A 23,796-nucleotide genomic window follows, 5' to 3' on the forward strand; every position below is an offset into this window, starting at 1 on the left:
AAGGAGGCTGGGCGTGGTGGCTCACGCCTATAATCCCAGCACTTTGGGTGGCCAAAGTGGTGGATCACTTGGGGCCAGGAGTTTGAGACCAGCCTGGCCATCTTTACTAAAACACACCCTCCCTGCCCCAAACAAAAACAACCCTAACCAGGTGTGGTGGTGCATGCCTGTAATCCCAGATACTTGTGGCTTAGGCACAAGAATCTCTTGAGCCTGGGAGGCGGACGTTGTAGTTAACCAAGAGTGCGCCACACTGCACTCCAGCCTGGGCAACAGCAACAGACAGTCTCCAACACACACACACACACACACACACACACACAAAACAAAAAAAAAAACAAAGAAAATGAAAAACCAAGTCCCAGACCATAAGAATACATGAGCAGTACATACAAGTGAAAAAGGAATTATATACATAGAACCAGAAGTATAAAGAACTCTTAAAACTGAACAATAAAACAATAATCTAATAAAGAACAAAGGATTTGGAACATATTTTTCAAAGAAACAGATATTGTCATCTAAGTATAAGTACATGGAAAGATGCATAACGTCATTAGTCACTGTGGAAACAAACTAGACCACAATAATTTAGCACTCAACTATACACCTACTAGAATGTTGGGGGTACGGCGAGTATTTGCAGATATGCAGAAACTGGAATTCTCAACAGATAAATGGATAATGCAGTATTATTCAGATAATGGACTACTATTCAGCAATAAAAAGGAAAAACCTTTTACACATGTAATGACAACATGAATAAAGCGTAATAACATGAGTAACAAAAAATGGCAAACTTAAAAAATTACATGCTATATGATTCCATTTATATGAAATCATAAAACAGGCAAAACTAGTCCATATGACACAGAAAGATCAATACTAGCCTGAGTTTAGGGAGGGCAGCAGAATGACTGCAAAGTAACATGAGAGAACTTTTCCGGAAATATGGAGATGGTCTATGTTCTGAATGACAGTGGTTGTAAATTTGTCAAAACAAATTAAAATAAACACTTAGCATGGGGTGCATTTTCTTATACATGCATCAGACCACTGCAGTAAAGCTAATACTACAATAAAGCAAGTCACACAATTTTTGGGGTTTCCTCGTAGTGTTTCTAAAAGAGATACTTATACTATATTGTAGTCTATTAAGTGTGTGATAGCATTATATCTTTTTTAAAAAAGCAATGTATACACCTTAATTTAAAATATTGCTAAAAATGCTAACCAACACCTGATTCTTCAACAAATCATAATCTTTTTGCCAGTAGAGGTTCTTGCCTCGATGTTGATGGCTACTGACTGATCAGGATGGTGGCTGATAAAGGCTGGGGTGGCTGTAGCAATTTCTTAAAAGAGACAGCAAAGAAGTCTGTCCCATCAATTAACTGATTCTTCCTTTTATGAAAGATTCATTGGCTGGGCGCAGTGGCTCACGCCTGTAATCCTAGCACTTTGGCAGGCCGAGGCAGGCAGATCACCTGAGCTCGGAAGTTCAAGACCAGCCTGACCAACATGGAGAAACCCCATCTCTACTAAAAATAAAAAATTAGCTGGGAGTGATGGCGCATGCCTGTAATCCCAGCTACTCGGGAGGCTGAGGCAGGAGAATCGCTTGAACCCGGAAGGCGGAGGTTGCGGTGAGCTCAGATTGCAGCACTGCACTTCAGCCTGGGCAACAAGAGCGAAACTCTGTCTCAAAAAAAAAAAAAAAAAAAAATTTTATCTGTAGCATGCAATGCTGCTTACAGCATTTTACCCAGAATAGAGCTTCTTTCAAAACTGGAGTCAATCCTCTCAAACCCTGCCACTGCTTTATCAATTAAGTTGATTGCTAGCCTAAATCCTTTTTTGTCATTTCAACAATGTTCACAATATCCTCACCAGAAGGAGACTCCACCTCAAGAAACCACTTTCTTTGCCCACCCATAAGAAGCAGCTTCTCATCTGTTCAAGTTTTATCTTAATATTGCAGCAATTCAGTTAGATCTTCTGGTTCCACTTCTAATTCCAGTTCTCTTGCTATTTTTCTACCACATCTGCAGTGACTTCCTCTACTGAAATCTTGAACTCCTCAAAGTCATACATGAGAGTTGAAATCGGCTTCTTCCAAACTCCTATCAATGTTTACATTTTGTCCTCTTATGGATCATGAATGTTCTTCATAACATCTAGAAGGGTGAATCCTTTCCAAAAGGTTTTCAACTTTTGCCCAAATCCATCAGAGGAATCTTGATCTACGGCAGCTATAGCCGTACAAAATGTATTTCTTAAGTAACAATACTTGAAAGTTGAAAACACTCCTTGATCCATGGGCTGCAGAATGGATGCTGTATTAGCAGGCACGAAAACAACATTAATCTCCTTGTGTGTCTCCATCAGAGCTTGGGTAATCAGGTGCACTGTTAACAAGCAGTAATATATTGAAAACAATCTTTTTCTCTGAGCAGTTGGTCTCAACAACGGGCTTAAAATATTCAGCAAACCATGCTATGAATAGACGTGCTATCATCCAGGTTTTATATTTCCATTTATAAAGCACAGAATGGATTTGGCATAATTCTTAAGGGCCCTAGGATTTTCAGAATGGTCAATGAGCATTGGCTTCAACTTAAAGTCACCAACCACATTAGACCCTAACTAGAGACAGCCTGCCCTTTGAAGCTTTGAAGCCAGGCAGTGACTTCTCTCTAGCTATGAAAGTCCAAGATGGCATCTTTTGCCAATAGAAGGCTTTTTTGTCTACATTGAAAATCTGTTGTTTAGTGTAGCCACCTTCATCAATCATCTCAGCTAGAGCTTCTGGATAACTTGCTGCAGCTTCTGTATCAGTACTTGCTGCTTCAACTTGTACTTTTAGGTTACAGAAACAGCTTCTTTCCTTAAACCTCATGAACCAACCTCTACTAGTTTCAAACTTTCCTTTAACAGCTTCCTTACCTTCCTCAACTTACAAAGAATTGAAGAGAGGGCTTTGCTTTAGATTAGGCTTTGGCTTAAGGAAGTGTTGTGGCTGGATTGATATTCTACGTGCGACTCCTCCTTTCACTTGAACACTTACAGGTCATTGTAATGTTATTAATTGGCCTAATTTCAATACTGTCTCAGGAAACAGGCCCAAGGAGAGAGAAAGGGACAAGGGAACAGCTGGTTGCTAGAGCAGTCAGAACACACACAACGTGTATTGACTAAGTGTGCCATCTTATAGGGGTGTGGTTTGTGGCACCCCAAATCAATTATAATAACAAAGATCATTTATCCCAGATAACCGTAACAAATGTAATAATGAAAAAGTTTGAAATATTGCAAATTAACAAAATGTGACAAGAAGTGAACACATGCAGTTGGAAAAATGGCACCAATAGACTTAATATTCTTGCTTGATGCAAGGCTACTACAAACTTACAATTTGTATTTAAAAAAAAAACTATACACACATACACACACACACAATATCTGTGAAGCACAATATAGTGAAGCACAATAAAATGAGCTATGCTTGTAAGTTAATTATACTATTTTTTTAATCACAAAAAATTAAGAAACATGTTTTCCTAGGTTAATTTTTCAGAAGGCACACATACCTTATTGAGTGCAACAATGAAGGGACATTTTTTAGATTTGAGAAGGTTGATAGACTCAATTGTCTGGGGCTCCAAACCATGCATAATATCAACAACTAAAATGGCAATGTCACAAAGAGAGCTTCCTCTATTTCTCAGATTACTGTTGAAAGAAGGAAAAGAGCTATTAGTAGAAAATCTTGAAATTAATACTTTTCTTAAACTTTTAAACTTCTTTGTAAAACCCAAATAAAATAGAGTATATGTATTAAATTGTTCAAGTACTATTAGCCCTTAACTTGCTAAATGCTCATCTAACAATCACTTGAATTGACCTCAAGTGGAATGAGCTAGTTTTAGAACCAACTAATATTTCTGATAATTTTACTGACCAAGTTTTCTGTGTTAAAGAATATGGACAAGAGACAACAGCATAATATTCCACTTGTAATGGGTTTTACAGGAGATAGGCCTGGCATGTATTAGCATGTTTTCTGCATTCCATATTAAAGGGGTGCTCTTTTAAAGCAGTAAAGACTTCCCTCTATAAAAAACAAATATTCAAAGAAAACACTAGTAAATCAATGAAGTACAAAGGAGGAGTGGTAGTTATAGAGATCAAATTACTACTCAAAGGTTAATGACTCCGCTGAACTTTCAGACTTAATGGTTTCAAGTAGTTTGCTTGATGAGAAAAGACTCAAATTGGTCTTACCTGAAAGATTCATGCCCAGGAGTATCAATAATTAGCATTCCTGGAATCCGTACATTCTCTCTATCAAACTAGAAACAGTGGGGAAAAGTGCAAAGTTTAAGGAAGTCAGACGTGAAAGCTTCTTTACAAAACAATCTTTTTACCATAAAACTCTGAAAGTATCACTACTCCCTTTTCCATATGAATGGTTTTAGAAACAGTGAGTTAACCAGCAAAGTACAATTGTCAGTATTTTCATTAAAATACAAAGGCATTTTAACCAAAAAAATAATTAAATGAGAAAATATCTCCTTTCTTAAGGTCTTAAAACTATGACCATAGTCCAAGTTTGAGCAGATTATTAAGTAAGTGGTGATACAAATCATAGGGCAGTCATCTGAAATAATCTATAGAACTCTGACATGCAAGAGGTGGTTCTCAGCATTGGGAAAATTTATCTGGTCCTATTTTAAAGCAATTCTGACTTCAAATATGTCCCAAAAGTACATTTTAAAGTAAGTTTACCACATTGATCAAAAGTGTTAAAGAGTAAATGCATACCCTGTTGTATTCAAATAATGTCATAAATGCTTGACTTTCTGGACAAAAGCACATAAATGAATGGAAATAACATTATAACAGATCTAATCTGGACATTCCCTTTTAGTCTAAAAAGTAACACTGACCAACTAATTTCACACACACACACACACACACACACACCCTTTTTGTATTATGCTTATCTACATTTTCTTTTTGCTAATCTTCAAATGATCTTCCAAAATTTGGTATCCTGATTTACATCAAAATAATGCAATGTAAAACATTTCAGATCTGCATTCTGGTGGTCATAAATCAACGTTCACTGAGCACCACAATTATTTCCACTTTAGTGTCTTATATACTAACAGTAAGTAATTACAATTGTCATATTAAGGTTATCCCAAGAACTTTAATACAGGCCTAATAATAATCTTGTTCCTTACGTTCTAAAATAACAATGAGAGTTCAAGTTCTGGCAACTGGTGGAATAAGGTGTTATGAACCCTCTCCTCTAGTGACTAAAACATAGAAATACTGTTTAAAATAGGATGAAAATAAATTATAAATTTGAAAAGCTATAATTCAAGAAAACTGTTCTAAAATAAAAATTCAATACTACATATTATAATAGAACACCACATAACTGGAAAACTCAGAAGCGACATCAAGATGTAAAACGACCATATGCCTTATAAAAAGATGAAATTCAGCTTATGATCAAACTTAACAGCAATACTTTATGAGAGAAGAAATGGGACACAAGACACTTAAGGAATGAAAATGTCGACCAAGGATTTTATATGTGGCCAACTGACTTTCCAGTATAAAGGCCACAAAATAACTCTTCAATATTCAAAAATTCAAGGAATGCTAATTCTTCTAATTCCTTCCTTAGGAATTGACTAGAAGACAAGCTTCATAAAACCCAGTCACAAAGAAACAAAATAAAAACTGGAGAGACAAACTCAGAGACTCTTTTTACATGCAGAACTGAGACTAAATAAGGAATAAAAGGAGACATTAGCATGTAATAACATATGCTCTGTTTGTTTTTCAACTTACTGCTTCTCAGTTCCAAAGCTACCACTTTCACCTGCTCTGTGATAATGAAAATGAGGAATTATTAACAAGGCCCAGTTCTCAGTCTGGGTAGTTTCTGTATTACATGAGCCTGGAACATCCTGCTATATCAGACAGCATGAATGCAACCAAAACTAGGACAACCAGAATTGTATGAGAAAGATTCAGGAGCCAACCACTGGGCAAAGATGGGACTATCTCAGCACAATAATAACTGAAATGGACTAATGCACAGTAAATATGTTTAAATCCATGAGTTCATAATAATACAAAACAGAATCAGGCTGGGCACAGTGGCTCACATCTGTAATCCCAGCACTTTGGGAGGCTGAGGTGGGAGGATCACTTAAGCACAGCAGTTCAAGACCAGCCTGGGCAACATAGGGAGAGCCCGTCTCTATGAAGGGCAAAAAAAAAAAAAGAAAATAAATAAAAATCATATTGGCCACTTTTTATTTTAAAAGCTGGTTAAAAGAAGGTAAAGGATCAGGCATTAATTCTGCCTTTCCTAAATAAGCCATCACTGAATAATCAAATAGTAGATTAGGTAACGTTTCTCTACAGAAGTAATCCAATGATGGCTGATGGAATTCGAGTATCAACATTTTGCAACTCCTAACACATTAAAAGGTAGAGATTATTTGAAAAAGTTGTGGCTGGAGAAGAGATCTTTGATTGGAAAGCTACACCTGGAGGGCTTCTGAAGTAGCTTGCAAGGTTCTATTGCTCAACAAAGGTGACACTTAAAGGGTGGTGTGTATTATACTGATTCTTTAAGCTTTACATTTATCTTACTGTGTTACATTTAACATACATAAACGGAATACCTCCAAACAAGTAGAAAAATATGGGAGAAAAAGAAAAGAAATTGATTAGAAGGGAAAAAGAGTAGAGAAGGAAACAGAATTTTAAATTATGGGGATAAATGGTATCAGTGTTAAAGCATGGAGGCGAATGACTAACTTTGGAATAGTGGCTGCCTCTGGGAGAGGGAGGGAAGGAAATGGAATGTGAGAGCTCCTATAATATGCAGCATTTTATTCTTTAAAAAGAATGATGTAAAGCAAAATAGGCAAAATAGTACATGTTAATTCTGAATGGTGAGTATATGGAGCTGTTATACTAGTCTCTGTCCTTTTTCTATGTTTGAAATAGTTCATATCTTAATTTTTGTAAGAGATTAAAATATATGAAATACAATGTACTTACATTTTTAATCATCTTAGTCTGTTCATTAATAGCTTCAAGAGGAACATTGGTGGCCCCAATTTGTTGTGTGATACCACCTGCTTCACCATCTTGTACATGTGTGTGACGGAGCTATGAGAAGACAGCAAATACAGATTGGTATTTCAACATGGAAAAGATAGCAGCAAAAATAATAAGAAATTAGCAACTTATTTATTGTAAGCAGAATTGCTTATATGTCCTATTGGTCTCTAAAGTTTTTTTTTATAAGGTACCATTCACTTATTTTCAAAGTTCTATCAATACATGTAATATTTTTCTTACTTTATCTAGAATTTTTGTCTTCCCTGTGTCCACATGCCCAAGTACGCAGATAATCGGGGCTCTTAGCTTTTCGGTATTTACATTTTTACTATGTTCAAGTCGCCGTTTCTAGAAATAAAAAAAAAATCAAAAATTAAGTACTATTTCAAATCCTCACTATCCTTATTTTCTATTTTGCCTTGGCAAAAGAATGCAACAACCTGCATCCAAGTTCTTTGTTGATTTGACTACCCATAATTGCAATTTATAATGTGAACTTTACAATCTAATTCCCATCACAGCACCTTTGGACAAGGAAAAACCTGTTTAGATTTCACAGCAGCACTGCTGAATACGAATAGGAATATTGTAAAGTGTCATTTCAAAATTTTTGAATACTTTTGTGCACAGTTACTTTAATGGAATATAACGACTAGAAAAGGAATCAATCTTCCCATCATACTGACTATATAGTGCAACCCTGAATTTGTGTGAGGATTTATATAAAAACAGGTGAACTTGTACCTTTTAAAAAATTCTCTGGAACCTAAGAATTTTAAAGATTTTTAAAGGCAATTTATTTCACACTTTTATCCAGTATACAAACGCTATACAACCTTTCAAGGAGGAGACTGTTTATTTAAGCTTCAGCTTAAATAAGTATAACATGTCCTGACTTTCCAAGGCTCTACCACTTCCATGAACACCAGGTAAGAGTGAGAAAGCTTTTCCTTGAACCACAACATGCTTCTCTGTCGCATTTACCTAAATGCTTCAGCTTTCTGAGGACCAAAAACACATGCCAGCAAGTTTTTCTTTGAAATGACCTTTCAAATACAGTAAAGTGGCATTCAAATTAGATAAACTTGAAGCAAAAACTATGAAGTAATGTCATTTACAAAACTATTTTTCATCTAAAAACCATTTCTGCAAGAACGCTTTACTTGCATTTCTAGTACTAGACATTAGATTTTTTGGTAGAAACTAAAACTGAAAAACTTTTTAAAATACCAAAAGTGAGATGCCTGGGATGAGCACAAAGTAGGACTTAATCACTAGCAAAGAGTAGTACCCGACAACCTCACAGTACATACAACTCAAATTCAAACATCATGACTTTATTTGATATGGCTGAAAACTGCCTCTCTCTCCCACACTTAGTGAAGTATTAAAAATTTTTGGAGGGCAATGAGTTACAAACTGACTCAGAAATTCTAAGTATACTGAAGCAATGACAGGACAAGAATACAAACCCCATTCCACAATGGAGATTCTGACCCAGGAATGGAGTGAATTTCAGAAAATCATAATAGGTAGCAAGGTTTATGGATCCATGAAGTTTGTTATGGACTGAACATTTCCCCAAAATTCCTACCTTGAAGCCCTAACCCCTCATATGACTATATTGGGGGCTAGGGCCTTTATTTTTAAAAACATGAAGCTCATACACACCTACCATTAACTAATCTAGGGAGCGGGATAATTGAGAAACTCTTCTGCTTTATACTTATTTTGTTTGTTAATCAGCAAGCACAGTACAGATATTCCATCACTCTCTCGAACATGGGTATATGGCAAGGGAGCTGGTGGGAGTAGGTGCTACGGGAAAAGACAGTCATAACTGAGGTGCCAGGTGGGGAAGAATGCTACAGGCATCTAGCAGGCAAAGGCCAAGATGTTGTTTGATATCATACAAGGAAGAGAACAGTCCCTGTCCCCAACAACAAAGAATTATCTGGCCCCCAAATTTTAATAGTGCCAGGGCTGAGAAACCCTAATTTAGAATAACAAATCCTCTTAGTCCTTTAGAAATTTAGACAATTTATCCATACCTAGACTTTACAGGAGAAAAAGCAAATGTTGATATATAGGTAGTAAAACAAAAAAATAAAAAATTAATAATACACAAAAAGGAAAGCTAAAATAGTTTTTAGCTTTAAAATAGTTTAATATCCTCAAGCAAACTAGATTTTAATGTATTATTTACATTAAGCTGACAGAACTAAAGAAAACTTTCTTTTGAAGCCTACTGAAATCTACTGCATTAAGTAGGAAAAATACAGAAAGCCTATCAGGTATCGGACTTTACTAAATAGAAGCCTCATCAACCCACCAGATTTAAACAACTAAAGTGATCAGATGCCTCATGGTGACTAACCTAAATATGTGAGGCAAACACATAACTGATGTTTATAAGCAGAGGGCATATGCTCAGAATACCTCTGCATACTTATAAACTATCACTCAAAGAGTACATTAAAATTTGGAGAAAACAAGAAAAAAAAATGATGAAGTAGTCACACCATTCTATCTTAGGTAAGAGCGGGGTGGGGGTGTCTTTGGGTAAGACCAGTATCGGAGGCCAACAATATTTCAACATTACAAAAACTGAACGGTATTCTATTCTTGAGAATATATAAAGTGCTGTTCAAAGCCTTTAGTTGTAGAGTACTGTTTTAATCATCACAGAGGAGTGGGAAGAAAGAAAGTAGAAAGGGTAAAATAAATACCTCAATCCTCCGTTTTGCTTTGTCATAAGCCCTTTCTTCTTTAGTCCGATCATCATCAGAGTCATATTCAGAATCTGAGCTCATTTCTTTACTTGGCTTTTTATCTAATGTCTTCCCTGAATCCTTCTCATCTGACACCTTTTCATCTTCCTCATCACCTTCACTGCCTTCACTTTCTCCCTCCTCTTCCTCCTCTTCTTCACTTTCTTCATCTTCCTCTTCCTCTTCTTCTTCCTCCTCCTCCTCTTCAGGGTTTTCTTTTACTTCTATATGAACTGTGTTTCCTTCTACTAGGAAAGCAAATATATTTTTAAATAAATAAACATTAATATGATAGATTTCTATCAAGATAAGAGACTTTAAAGCAGGGGTGTCCAATCTTTTGGCTTCCCTGAGCCACATTACAAGAAGAATTGTCTTGGGCCACACATAAAATACACTAACACACTAACACTAACAATAGCTGATGAGCTTAAAAATAAAAATAACAAAAAGAAGTCTCACGTTTTAAGAAAGTTTACGTATTTGTGCTGGGCCACATTGAAAGCCATCCTGGGCTGCATGTGGCCCACAGGCTGCAGATTGGACAAGCCTGCTTTAAAGTAAGGGAAGGAGATAATGACTGGACCAGAACTGTTTCAGATTTTTTAAAATTTGGAATATCTGCATTCTATACTTACTTCATATTTTTTTTAATTTGGAATATTTGCATCTAAAATCAGAAAAACCTGAAATATGAGATGCTCCAATGAGCATATCCTTTGAGCGTCACGTAGTGGTGCTCAAACTTGATTTTGGAGCATTTCAGATTTCAGATTTTTTAATTTTAGAGGCTCAACTTCTATTTAAGGCAGTAACATGGTGTTTTCATACATCATAAACGCAAGGTGTTTGTCTATACGTTAAAACGAAGTCTGTCACTTAACAGTAAAACCTTACGGCAGTAATCCATACTGAAGTCAGCATTAGTAAGACAGAATCCATGGGAGAACAGAAACTCAAGGAGGTGAGAACAGTCTTTAGTACCACTTTCCCCTTATGGTCATTTGTTGATTCGGGAGGAGGCAGATGAAAGGCTAAGCTGCATTGGGAGTCCAGACCTACCAGAATACTAAGAATTCAAGGGGGTGCAGTGAGCAGACATTGGGTTACACCCTTACTGTGGGGTAAAATCATGAAGAGCTGTACCCTAGGAATAAGGATAAGAAATAAACAGGATCTCCCCATTATTGGCAGATCACCTTCAGATCCTCTCGATTCTAAGTCTAGAATAAGATTATTCCATATTGCTAGTTCACTCAGGTACCTTGTGGAAGTAACATATAAATTAGCTCTGGAGAAAAGAAAACATCATCCTTGACCTCAAATTACTTCTCCAAGCAAAATATCCAGCACATATATAAAAATAGCAAGGCACGTGAGAAAACAATTTACATGAGAAGAACCGACATATAAAACACCAAAAGGACTTTTATAAAGTCATAAAATCAAAATTTTAAAATGTGCTTCTAACATTCAGTCAGAAGCAAAAGACAAAGTTAAAATTTTAGAAGGTAAATTAAAACTATAAAAAAATAGTTAAATGGAAATACTAAAACTGAAAAATATAACAAATGAAATTAAGAACTCAAAAGATGGGTCTAACCTCAGAATAGAAAGAGCCAAGGAGAAAATCAGTGACCTAGAAGACAGTCAAGAGAAGCAATCCAGAATGAACCACAGAGACTCACTAGGCAGAAAATACAGAAAAGAAAATAGGAAACAATGACACAATAAGAGGGCCTATCAGAGACATCATTGGAATTTGAGGGAGAAAATGGTTCCTAACATAAAACTGATAAAAACATAAAATCATATATTAATAAAGCTCTGCAAGTAGAATATATTTTTAAAAAACCTATTCTGGGTACATCATGATAAAAATGCTGAAAAGCAAAACCATATGAAAAATTTACGCTGATACCTGACTTCTCAACAGGAACAATGAAAGCCAGTGCAAGGGAAGAATAACTCCAAAGTGTTAAACTTCAACCAATAATTCCTCACTCAGTAAATATATAAAACTAAAGAATGAAGATGCAATAAAGATGTTTTTAGAAAGCAAAACAGAATGTCTTACTAACTGATCCATACTAAAAAAAACTCTAAAGTGTTCTTCAGATAGGAAGAAATGATCTCAAATGGAAGGTAAAAGATGCAGGAAATGAAGCACAACAAAATGTTAGGAATGTGGGTAAACTTATAAATAATAAGTATTGACTATATAAAATATAAGCTAATTTGAGGTTTTAGATAATGAAAAGAAATGAGAAAAATTATATCTTTTTTTTTTTTTGAGATAGAGTCTCACTCTGTCGCCCAGGCTGGAGTGCAGTGGCGCAATCTCAGCTGGCTGCAACCTCCGTTTCCCGGGGTCAAGCAATTCTCATGCCTCAGTCACCTGAGTAGCTAGGATTACAGGCACACGCCACGATGCCCAGCTAAATTTTCTAGTTTTAGTAGAGGTGGGGTTTCGCCACATTGGCCAGGCTAGTCTCAAACTCCTGATCTCAAGTGATCCGCCCACCTCGGCCTCCCAAAGTGCTGGGATTGCAGGTGTGAGCCACCACGCCCGGCCGAGAGCAATGATATCTAAATAGAGTATTGGGTAAATGTCATTCAAGTACTCTGAAGTCCCTGCATTTTTAGAGGATAACATCAGACATTGTTAGTTCAAAGGTACTTGCTAAAAATTTTCTTAATCACTAAAAAGTTTTTTGAAAAGTACACAACTGCTAAGCTCATGAAAGGAGAAAAAAATAAAATTTTAAAAACCTAGTAACCCAAAAGATGATTAGAAAGGAGAGAAAAAGAACCAGGCAGAACAAAAAAGGACTTAGTAAGATGAAATGTTTAAAATCAATATACTTCATTAATTACACCAAATGTTACATTTAATGAATGGGCTAAGTACTCTAGGTAAAATATAAAGATTGACAAATTGGATTAAAAAAATCTCAACTAGATCCTAGCTGTGATTTGTAAATGGTGTCCCCTCTAAAATTCATGTTGAAAACGTAATCCCCATTTTGCTGGTAGGAGGTAGCAGGGTGATGGGAAAGGTTTTGGGGAGTGATTAAGTCACTCTCATAAATGGATTCATGCCCGCAGAAAAGTGCCTTCAAAGAGAGTTTGCTCCTCTTGCCCTTCCCTCCCTTCCACCATGTGAAGACACAGCCATCCTTCCCTCTGGAGGATGTAGCACCAAGGTGCCATCTTGGAAGCAGGGAGCAGCCTTTACCAGACGCTGGTACCTTGATCTTGGACTTCCCAGCCTCCAGAACTGTGAGAAATACATTTCTGTTCTTTAGTACTACCGAGTCTGTAGTATTTTGTTACAGCAGAACAAATGGACTAAGATAATGCTATTTACGGATACAGAAAGAGTAATTAAGATAGAAAAAGATCATGTAAATCAAAGCTTGTGTACCTATATGAATTTTAGGTAGACTTTTATATCAAAAGGCATTGTTAGAAATATATATATCAATGATAAAAGAGTCAATTCATTAGAAAGATACAAGATTGTGTTCACCTAATGACACAGCATAAAAATACCTAAAGCAAAAATTAACAGAACTCGGGAGAAACAGACAATCTACAATCATGATGGGAGATTTTAAGACACTGGTCCCAGTAACAGAGAGAAAAAACGGATCAGAAAAAAAACAAAAGCAAAAACAAAAAAACCCTCAGAACGCTATAAAAGACTTGAACAAAATGATTAGCAAACTTGGCCTAAATATAGAAAGCAAGGCATCCAACTACTGCAGAATATAAATTCTTTCCAAATATGAAACACTTATAATAACTGACCATGCTAGGTTGTATAGCAATAATCAACATATTTCAAAAGATAGAATCATGTATGTTCTCTGATCACAATGAAGTAACAAAAGACGATTAGAAAATGCCCATTTTTGTAAATTAAGAAATACACTAGGCGGGGTGTGGTGGCTCACACCTATAATCCCAGGACTTTGGGAGGCCAAGGTGGGCGGATCACCTGAGGTCGGGAGTTCGAAACCAGCCTGACCAACGTGGAGAAACCCCGTCTCCACTAAAAATACAAAATTAGCTGGGCCTGGTGGCGCATGCCTGTAATCCCAGCTACTCTGGAGGCTGAGGCAAGAGAATGGCTTGAACCCGGGAGGCAGAGGTTGCTGTAAGCCGAGATTGCGCCATTGCACTCCAGCCTGGGCAACAAGTGTGAAACTCCATCTCAAAAAAAAAAAAAAAAAAAAACAAGAAAGAAAGAAAGAAGTACACTAAATAAATCTTGTAAAACTTACTTAATACATCAAAATGAAAATGAGAAAATATCAACATATCAGAACTTACAGAATTTGACTAAAGCCATGCTTAAAGAAAAAGGTATAGCTTTAAAAACAAAGATGGGGGGAGGCTGAAAAAAATCAAAGGGCCAGATATCATTATCAGTAAATTAGTAAAATTAACAGGAAATTAAATCTCAAAGTAGAGATTTTAGTAATAAAGAAGGGGAAACAACGACAAAAACGTTTACTTTCTATTCATACTTATCAGGAACTATAGTATTTATCTCATAACCTTTTAAGTTAACAGTGCTTTTTGTAGGTCACCTTTAGTAACAACCCTATTTGTAACATCATCACTCAGAAAAAATGCATTCTAAACCTTAGGCAGCTATCTTACAAATAACATTCTGAGGACCACTCATTCATAAAATGAAGATCCACTTGAGGACTTAGAAACCATGGCAAAGGAGAGAACAAGAGACTTATCCCTATCCCCAGAAATGTTCATATGGCTTTCATAATCAAAAGACTATTCATTTAAATATATATCATTCATTTCTAATAACCACTGGATTTATCAGTGTGTGCTTATGAGGTATTCACCTTTTTCTGTCTCCTCATCACTGGCCATAGCTTCCCAATCATCCAATCCAGCATCCTCAGTATCTTCTTCTTCTTCTGTAAGTAAAAATTTGCATTTAAGACACGAAAATTATTTAGAAATATGAAGGTCTTTTAGAAAAAAGTAAAAAATTACGCTCTGACATAAAAAAAAGAATGTTTTAATTATGTAAAAAATATGTATGAAGCTATTATCTTTAGATCTTTTTTTTTTTTTTGAAACGGAGTCTTGCTCTGTCGCCCAGGCTGGAGTGCAGTGGTGCGATCTCGGCTCACTGCAAGCTCCGCCTCCCGGGTTCACGCCATTCTCCTGCCTCAGCCTCCCAAGTAGCTGGGACTACAGACGCCCGCCACCGTGCCCAGCTAATTTTTTGTATTTTTAGTAGAGATGGGGTTTCACCGTGTTAGCCAGGATGGTCTCGATCTGCTGACCTCATGATCCGCCCGTCTCGGCCTCCCAAAGTGCTAGGATTACAGGCTTGAGCCACCACGCCCGGCCAGAACTATCTTTTTAATATAGCTAGCATGTCATAATTTACTATTACTTAAATGCTTCCATTTCCTACTACTGTCAACATATTAAACTTAACCGATTTTATATTCAAGCTAATTGTTTCATTAATTTAATTAATTTAAATGTTTCTTTAGATCTTGAAAAAGCTACATGAATGTACTCAGTTCTTGAAAACAAATGAAATTTCATATATATCTTCTTTTTGATCATCCAACTCATACTTTATGCAAGGAATTTATTATTTTGCTTTTAACCTTTACAGGTATTTAAATATACTTATATTCTGAAGTTGAAGGTACAAAACTACCACCATCACTCTGGGTCAATGCTGTGCTCATAACCCCAAAACAGCCAGAAAGCTAAAATTCTGAATATTATTTAGATATTAAAGACCTAATACTCTTCTTAACAAGAATGCTTTTCTTTACTGAAATCTAACCAGGCACAACTATTCTTAAATGAAAGTAAGATGAGGGGTAGGACATGTGGTACCTGCTTCCCTGAAATAATCATTATTTACTAACAAGCCTGGATAAGTTATCTTGAGGAGGAAATGAGACTCAGAAACAGGTACCCAAAACATCCATCTAAATTAGCAATTCTTTCTGGTGCTAAAAATATGACCTAAGATAGTGGGCTGCTATTAAGCATATCAATCTAAATTTCTCTAATCTCGTCATATCAATGCTAGGCTGAGGTCTACCCAGGTGAGATGATCCTATTCGCTCAGAAGAGAAAAGAGAAAAAGGAAGGAAAGGAACTACCAATAATATAATTCACCAAGGTAAATCAGGCTTAGTATTCTCTAAAGGCTTTTCCCATTCCTGATCCTATCTTTAATCACTGGGGATTCTCTTGAATACTAAACATACATTTAAGCAGCCCCAGCTCTCCCATCAATATCTAGTCTTAAGAGTTAGAACAAAGTTTGTTTTTTTTTTAAACCAGAGATTTTTCCCCAACTCCTCAACACATACAAAGATACCCCACAATGAGTAAGTTGAATTCTCTGATTATTGTAAATAGAAGCCGACCTTTAGGAAGGTCTAAAAATGCCAATTTTTATGGTTCTTAAAAAGTTCTAGTTAAAAACCCTTCGAATTTACTTCTGAAGCATTAAATGAAGACCTTCAGATCTTGTTTTGAGATTTCTGACTCATAAATAAAAGCATCAGAGAAAATCCAAAACCTACTATCCTTTCTTCCTTTTTTTTTTTGAGATGGAGTCTTGCTCTGTCACCCAGGCTGGAGTGCAATGGCGCAACCTTGGCTCACTGCAGTGTCCCTGCAACCTCTGCCTCCCAGGTTCAAGCAATTCTCCTGCCTCAGCCTCCCAAGTAGCTGGGATTACAGGCACCCGCCACCGTGCCCGACTAATTTTTTGTATTTGTAGTAGAGATGGAGTTTCACCGTGTTAGCCAGGATGGTCTTGATCTCCTGATCTAGTGATCCATCCGCCTCACCCTCCCAAAGTGTATCCTTTCTACAAAACATTTTCTTTTTTTTTTTTTTTTTTTTTTTTTTGAGACAGAGTCTCGCTCTGTTGCCCAGGCTGGAGTGCAGTGGCGCAATCTCGGCTCACTGCAAGCTCCGACTCCTGGGTTCACGCCATTCTCCTGCCTCAGCCTCTCCGAGTAGCTGGGACTACAGGCGCCCGCCACCACGCCCGGCCGATTTTTTGTATTTTTTTTTAGTAGAGACAAGGTTTCACCGTGGTCTCGATCTCCTGACCTCGTGATCTGCCCGCCTCGGCCTCCCAAAGTGCTGGGATTACAAGTGTGAGCCACCGCGCCCAGCCTTACAAAACATTTTCTAACACTGCTGAAAAGAACACAACTGATTCAAGTCTCACTTGGATACTTATTCAAAGTAGAAATGAAAAGAAATAGAAAAGAAAGAACTATGAAGAAAGAGAGCCATCCAGCCAGATATTTATTTGGTTCTCCCCAACTATTTCTAATAACTAAGACAACTTATGACACACCAACACTAATTTTAATAAGAATTCACTAATTAAATAATCAGATAATACTACCCACCTGGTTCAACAGGAGGTGGTGTCTCTTCCTTTTCTGGTACTCCTTGTTCCGTAACTTCTACAGCAGCACATAATTCCATTGATTCAGACACTGAAAAAGCGGCAGAAACCAAGATAATATTTTTTTCGGTGTATAATTTCTGTTAAGATACTCCATTAAGTACTGAATAAAAAACAGTAGTGTAAACCTATTTATTTTTATTTTTTATTTTTTTGAGATGGAGTCTCGCTCTGTCACCTAGGCTGGAGTGTAGTGGTGCAATCTCAGCTCACTGCAACCTCCACCTCCCGGGTTCAAGCAATTCTCCCTGCCTCAGCCTGCCAAGCAGCTGGGATTACAGGCGCCTGCCACTATGACAGGCTAATTTTCTCATTTTCAGTAGAGGCAGGGTTTCATCATGTTGGCCAGGCTGGTCTTGGACTCCTGACCTCAGGTGATCTGCCCACCTCAGCCTCCCAAAGTGCTGGGATTACAGGCGTGAGCCACTGCGCCCAGCCTGTGCAAACCTATTTCTTCAAGTTTATAAAATGTTTAAATATAGTCATATGTTTTACAGGAAACTGCTCTTTCTGCTCAATAAATAAAATACAAAAATCACAGAAGGCTAAGAAGGAAACCAAGGAAAGATAAGAATGGTAGTTTTACTTCTCAGAGTTAACAACAGTTACAATATTCATAGGATAGAACCCAGATTTTTCAAGGTAAAATACTTTTTCCATCAGCTTGTCATTTGAATCAAGTGAGAATAATGGCATTAATAAGAAATAAGTTTAGAAAATAAGTTTCAATATGCATTTCGGATTTTTTCCTTTCTTCTTTACAGACACTGTTTTGAAGATTGTGGGGGAAAGGCAAACAAAATATTTCCTAAATTAGAGGCTATTTTGTATACAAACCTTCTTTACTTTCTAGCTGCTGTGGTATTTTTTTCCTCTTTTTATCTTCATAAATTGGCCTCTTCTTTGGCAAAGAGTCTTTTGATGGCACTTCAACACCTGAGGGATAAAAATGAAAAATTTCAGGCTTATACTACTTGCATGTCACCTAAGAAGTACTATTTAAAGGATACCATTTCATTCACCAGAGACACATACTCTAAAATATGAAAGGATATTCATGGAAAAATTTGTATCTTTTTCATATAAGGTATTTTAAAATTTACATACAGTAAAAATCCTTTTTTTACGTACAGTGAGAGTTTTGATATGTGTATCACCACCACAATGAAGATGCAGAAAAGCTCCATCACTCCATCACCCTGTGCTGCTCCGTGTAGTCAAACCCTCCTTACCTTCTTAGCCTCTGGTAACCACTGATCTGTTCTCCAACCAAAAGATTTGCTTTTTCTAAAATGTCACATAAATGGAATCTCACAGTCTGGCCTCTATCATCATAATGGATTTGAGACTCACTCACTCTGTTGCACGTCAATACTTCATTTCTTTTTATTGTTGGGCAGCATTCCACTGTATGGATATATCACAGTTTTGCTTATCCATTCAACAGCTGAAGGACATTTGAGTTGTTTCTGGTTTTTTGCAATTATGAATAAAGCAGGTATGAACATTTTCAGACAGGTTTCTGTGTGAACATTTCTCTTGGGCAAATATTTTGTAGTGTGAATGATGAAACATAAGGTAAATATGACCTTAATTTTTATAAAGACACTGCCAGTTGTTTTCCAAAGTGGCTATACTATCTTGCATTCTCACCAGTAATGCAGAAGAGTTTTGGCCAGGCGCGATGGCTCACGCCTGTAATCCCAGCACTTTGGGAAGCTGAGGTGGGTGGATCACCCGAGGTCAGGAGTCCGGGACCATCCTGGCCAACATGGTGAAACCCCATCTCTACTAAAAATACAAAAAATTATATTATATATAAAAAATATATATTGTGGTGGTGGGTGCCTATAATCCCAGCTACTCGGGAGGCTGAGGCGGGAGAATCACTTGAACCTGGGAGGCAGAGGTTGCAGTGAGCCAAGATTGTGCCATTGCACTCCAGTCTGGGCAATAAGAGTGAAACTCTGTCTCAAAAAAAGGAAAAAAAAAAGAAAGAGTTTCAACTGCTCTGAATGTGGTAAAGGTTTCTCTTTTTTTAGAACATTCTTTTCAGATGCATACAGCTTCCTGGTGAAAGTGTCTGTTGATACCTTTTGCCCATTTTTAAATGAACTTATTGGTTTTCTTATAGTTGAATTTTGAGAAGTCTTTATATATTTTGGATGTTAATTCTTTCTCAGATATCTGATTTGGAGGTACTGTCTTGGAATTCTCTTGACAGTGTCTTTTGCAGAGAAAAGTTCTGAACTGGTCTTTCTCAAAATGTATCTTTCAGTAGAGGCAGGGTTTCATCATGTTGGCCAGGCTAGTCTTGGACTCCTGACCTCAGGTGATCCGCCCACCTCAGCCTCCCAATGTGCTGGGATTACAGGCGTGAGCCACTGCGCCCAGCCTGTGCAAACCTATTTCTTCAAGTTTATAAAATGTTTAAATATAGTCATATGGTTTTACAGGAAACTACTCTTTCTGCTCTGAACTGGTCTTTCTCAAAATGTATGGTTTAGAGTCCTATCTAAGCACTCTGCCTAACACAAGATATCCTCCTATGTTTTCCTCTGAAAGTATTATTGTATATTTTACATTTACATATGATACCCATTTGGGTCAATTTTTATATAGTGGGGATTAAAACTAGTTTTGGGTTTTTCTGCATACAGATGTCCAATTGTTCTAGTACCACTTGCTACAAATACTGTATTTTATCCACTGAATTACCTTTCACCTATATACTAACCATGTATAGACTGTTTGTCTATCTTTCTGGCAATATCACACTGTATTAATTCCTACAGCTTTATACTAAGCCTTGAAATCACGTATTCTAACTTTGTTCTCCTTTTTCAATCATATTTTGGCCATTCTAACTCTCTGGTCTCTTCATATCCATTTTAGAACTAGTTGATAGATAGCTACAAAATACCATGCTGTGATTTTGACTGGGATTGAACTGAATCTACAGATTACTGGATTACTGACCCAGTCTCTCACTATGGGCAGAAGCCTTAGAATAAAGACAACAGAAATTGTATACCATGGGATTTTGAATGAAGTCACTAATAAAAGAAAATGACTAAAAATGTTATCTCTAAAGTAGGAATGTATATGGATGTGTGTTGTGCATGTACTGAAGAATGGCTAGAATGGTAAAACCATAGCTATGACTGGTAAGACAAATACATTAAGCAAACCAAAGAAAGAGGATAAAGCCAGCTGAGAATGCAGAGATCACCACTTTGATTAAAGTTTTCCTTGCCTAGCAGCCTACACCTACTAAGATGAAAAGCATAGGCCTGAGGGGAAACTGTAGGCTGAATTACCTGAAGGGGGTCCCAATAACACCCTAAACTTAATCAACTGACTACTGCTCTAGTCTTGGACTCTCAAATAAGCTGCTGTACTTGGAATCAACACCAAGACTTGTATGTGTTTAGACATTCCATTCACTTTGCAAACTGAGACATAACAATCAAGTTCTTGAAGAAGCTCTTTGCCTGAAATGAGTTTATTACAAATTATTGATAAAGTACTAGTGTGTGTGTGTGTGTGTGTGTGTATATATGCTTAGTAGTCACACACTAAAGGATGATTGAAAAGTTAACCTGTTGCACATTTCAGAGTAATTATATGAAAACATCTGCAGATGCCTACACTCTCTGAGAGTACATTTTTAGCTCAATGAATAAGTTTTACAATATTCTAGGTAATAAATGTGGTAAGCAGCTGTCTTTCAAACATACGATGAAACAACACTGTAGGATCTTTTAATGAGATGACTCACATGAGTGGGCTGTGGGCGGGCGGGGGGGAAGACCTTGAATGTCAAGCTAAGGAATTTGGACTCTTATTAATAGACAATAGGGAACTAATAAGATGGTAAACATTGGACAACACTATGAAGAGTAAGAGACCAGGGTCAGGGATGCCACTTGAGAGATCATCTCTTATAAGCCTATGCTAAAGACTGATGCTAAAGTCCACAATTTTACACTGTAATTTCCATAACTACAAGTCTAACTGCTCCTTAAAACAGCATTTTTGAGACTGGCAAATTACTCCCTGCTTGGTCCCATCTCAATTTCTTCATGGGTGCTTTTAGCCTCTCCAATAGTCACCGATGAAATCTGATGTATGAATGCTAACTATATTCAAGTTTGTACCTAATTTCATTTAAAATTTTACAAAAGCTATATTCTCCATTAAGAATAAAACTTTCTAAAATCTAAGTACTGGGTTTCTTCACATCTAATACTCCTAGCTGAACATATGTGTAAGAAAAAGTTGCACAGACCAGCTTAAATTTCAGCTCTGTGGCCTTGGGTAAGCTGTTTACACTCTGAACCACTATTTCTTCATCTATATGATGGAAGTAAAAATAGCTATAAGATTTTTTATGAGGGAAAAATAGACAATGTCAAAGACATTGTAGCATCAGTTACACACTAAGCACACAAAAAATGGTAGCTATTACTGTAATTATAGCATAAACACAAAAATGACTGTAATATAAAAATCTAGGGAATACAGGAACAGGAAATTTAAGAGAGGTCCCAATATATTCTTCTCACTGGAGCAAAGACACTATTTTAAATCATCTTACCTTTCAAAAAAGTAATAAATTATATGCCCAGTTGTGATCTCTAAACACTATTACCCTCTAAAAGGAACAAAAGCTCTCTGGATAAACAACCGATCCCAGGTCTCAGCCCATGCAAGATGAACCTGGGATATCTTGTTGCGTCAGAAAATAAGGAAAAGGTCAAAAAAAAAAAAATGGTCATGAATACTTTTCCACCATGGTCATGTGGGCAAACTAATATGCTGTCTGGGAACCATTGTATTTTATTTTTGGGGATTCACTTTAAAACATGCTAGGATAAAAAGTAGATGGAGAGGTACAAAACAAGAATGTCAAATGGTCCTAATTGTTGAAGCTGGCTGATAGGCACACAGGGACTCATTCTATTATTATCACTATTCTTGTTTGTGGGAGGATAACTTATTCAGACATACTATCATTTACATATACATTTTTATCCTCATGTAGATGTCATCTTCCTAAACAATGAAATGACATCACCTATTCCTTACGTTTTACTGAACTTTTTCACAGATTTTCATAGGAACTGTCCTGATGCAAATTCCATTCTCCTTCTGAACATTAAGGAATATAACTGCATGTGCAGAGCTCTCTGACCATTCAGTTAATGAAGAGTACCACTCACCCTGAGCTTGTAGGAGTTTAAGAGTAGCTTCGGCTCTGGCTTTGGCTTCTCTCTGGGATTTAGTTAAAAGTTTCCCTTCTTTTTTCAAGCGTTCTTTTCTTTCTTTTTCTTTTTGCTTTTTCCTTTCCCTTTTTTCTTGTTCCAGTCGTTCCTATAAAAGAGTACATGTCAGACAAAACCTGTATTCATTTAATGAACTACAAAATTCAAATGTAAACAATCCAAACTTCAAATAAATCTCTCGAGACACATGCAAAGTATTATGTAAGGAGATTCCAAATCAAAGTATTTTAAATGTTATACATGATTATTAATTAATATCACATCAGATTATTGGCAATGATACATAAGCAACTTATGTATCAAGCAATCTGTTCTTGAGAAAATAAAGATAAGATGTGCTGTACCTCTTCATCTTATTATTTGTATCGGAACAATAATATAACTGAATTACCATGCAACTATGAAATTCTCAGAATTAGAAGATTAAAGATATTTTACAGAGAATAGATTTTAAGTTAAACACAATATCAATGTTACCAACTTCATGAAAACATACCTCTTCTTTACGCTTGGCTTCTAATTCTTCAAGCCGTTTTATACGTTCTTCCTCTTCTCTCTTCTGTCTTTCTTCTTCCTCTTTAAGCTTAGCCAGAGCTTCTTGCATAGCTTTAACAGTGGCTTTGCTAGGTCCTTTTTTCTTCTCTTTCTCTTTTTCTTCCTTTTCTCCTTTCTTTTTCTTCTTATCTTTCTTCTTTTTGTCTCCTTCATTGTCATCTACCAAAAAAGAATAAAGGCAAAGCATTAAAATGAAAAAACAATTCCCTGTGGTGAGGACGAGCAAAACCCAATCAGAATTCAAGGACCATAATGGGCCAAGGCTGATGCCAGCAGCAGGCTAAGTTCTACAGGCATCAAGGCATCCTGAGCACTTTGATAACTATAATAGCTCAGAGTAACTCACAGATGGCCTCCTGAGAAGTCTGCAATGCTGGTGTTGGTCTCAGATGTCCTGAGGAATACCATAAGACAGAAGGATACTGTTAGCAGCAAAAGGGCAATCCTGTACCTAATGTATCTCTTAATCCATGGTACCTGAGTGGCTGGTATCCAACAGATGCCTATATGAAGTTCT

General features: G+C 36.7%; 1 protein-coding gene across 2 annotated transcripts in view; it reads right to left on the bottom strand.

The window, feature by feature from the left end:
• EIF5B (eukaryotic translation initiation factor 5B) overlaps window positions 1–23,796 on the bottom strand; it is a 66,400-nt gene that overhangs the window by 13,228 nt on the left and 29,376 nt on the right. Inside the window, exons 5-14 of one of the 2 annotated variants that reach the window (XM_003274844.3) lie at window positions 23,221–23,438; window positions 22,662–22,812; window positions 18,274–18,372; window positions 17,378–17,467; window positions 14,807–14,881; window positions 9,888–10,177; window positions 7,399–7,506; window positions 7,096–7,206; window positions 4,285–4,352; window positions 3,591–3,732 (exon numbers count right to left, since the gene is read on the bottom strand). In XM_003274844.3, the coding sequence (XP_003274892.2) occupies window positions 3,591–3,732; window positions 4,285–4,352; window positions 7,096–7,206; window positions 7,399–7,506; window positions 9,888–10,177; window positions 14,807–14,881; window positions 17,378–17,467; window positions 18,274–18,372; window positions 22,662–22,812; window positions 23,221–23,438 (1,352 nt within the window). The remainder of the gene's footprint in view (window positions 1–3,590; window positions 3,733–4,284; window positions 4,353–7,095; window positions 7,207–7,398; window positions 7,507–9,887; window positions 10,178–14,806; window positions 14,882–17,377; window positions 17,468–18,273; window positions 18,373–22,661; window positions 22,813–23,220; window positions 23,439–23,796) is intronic. The other variant, XM_030828065.1, reaches the window with a different exon arrangement.

This window comes from Nomascus leucogenys, chromosome 14 (genome assembly GCF_006542625.1).
Source record: "Nomascus leucogenys isolate Asia chromosome 14, Asia_NLE_v1, whole genome shotgun sequence".
Lineage (NCBI taxonomy): Eukaryota > Metazoa > Chordata > Mammalia > Primates > Hylobatidae > Nomascus > Nomascus leucogenys.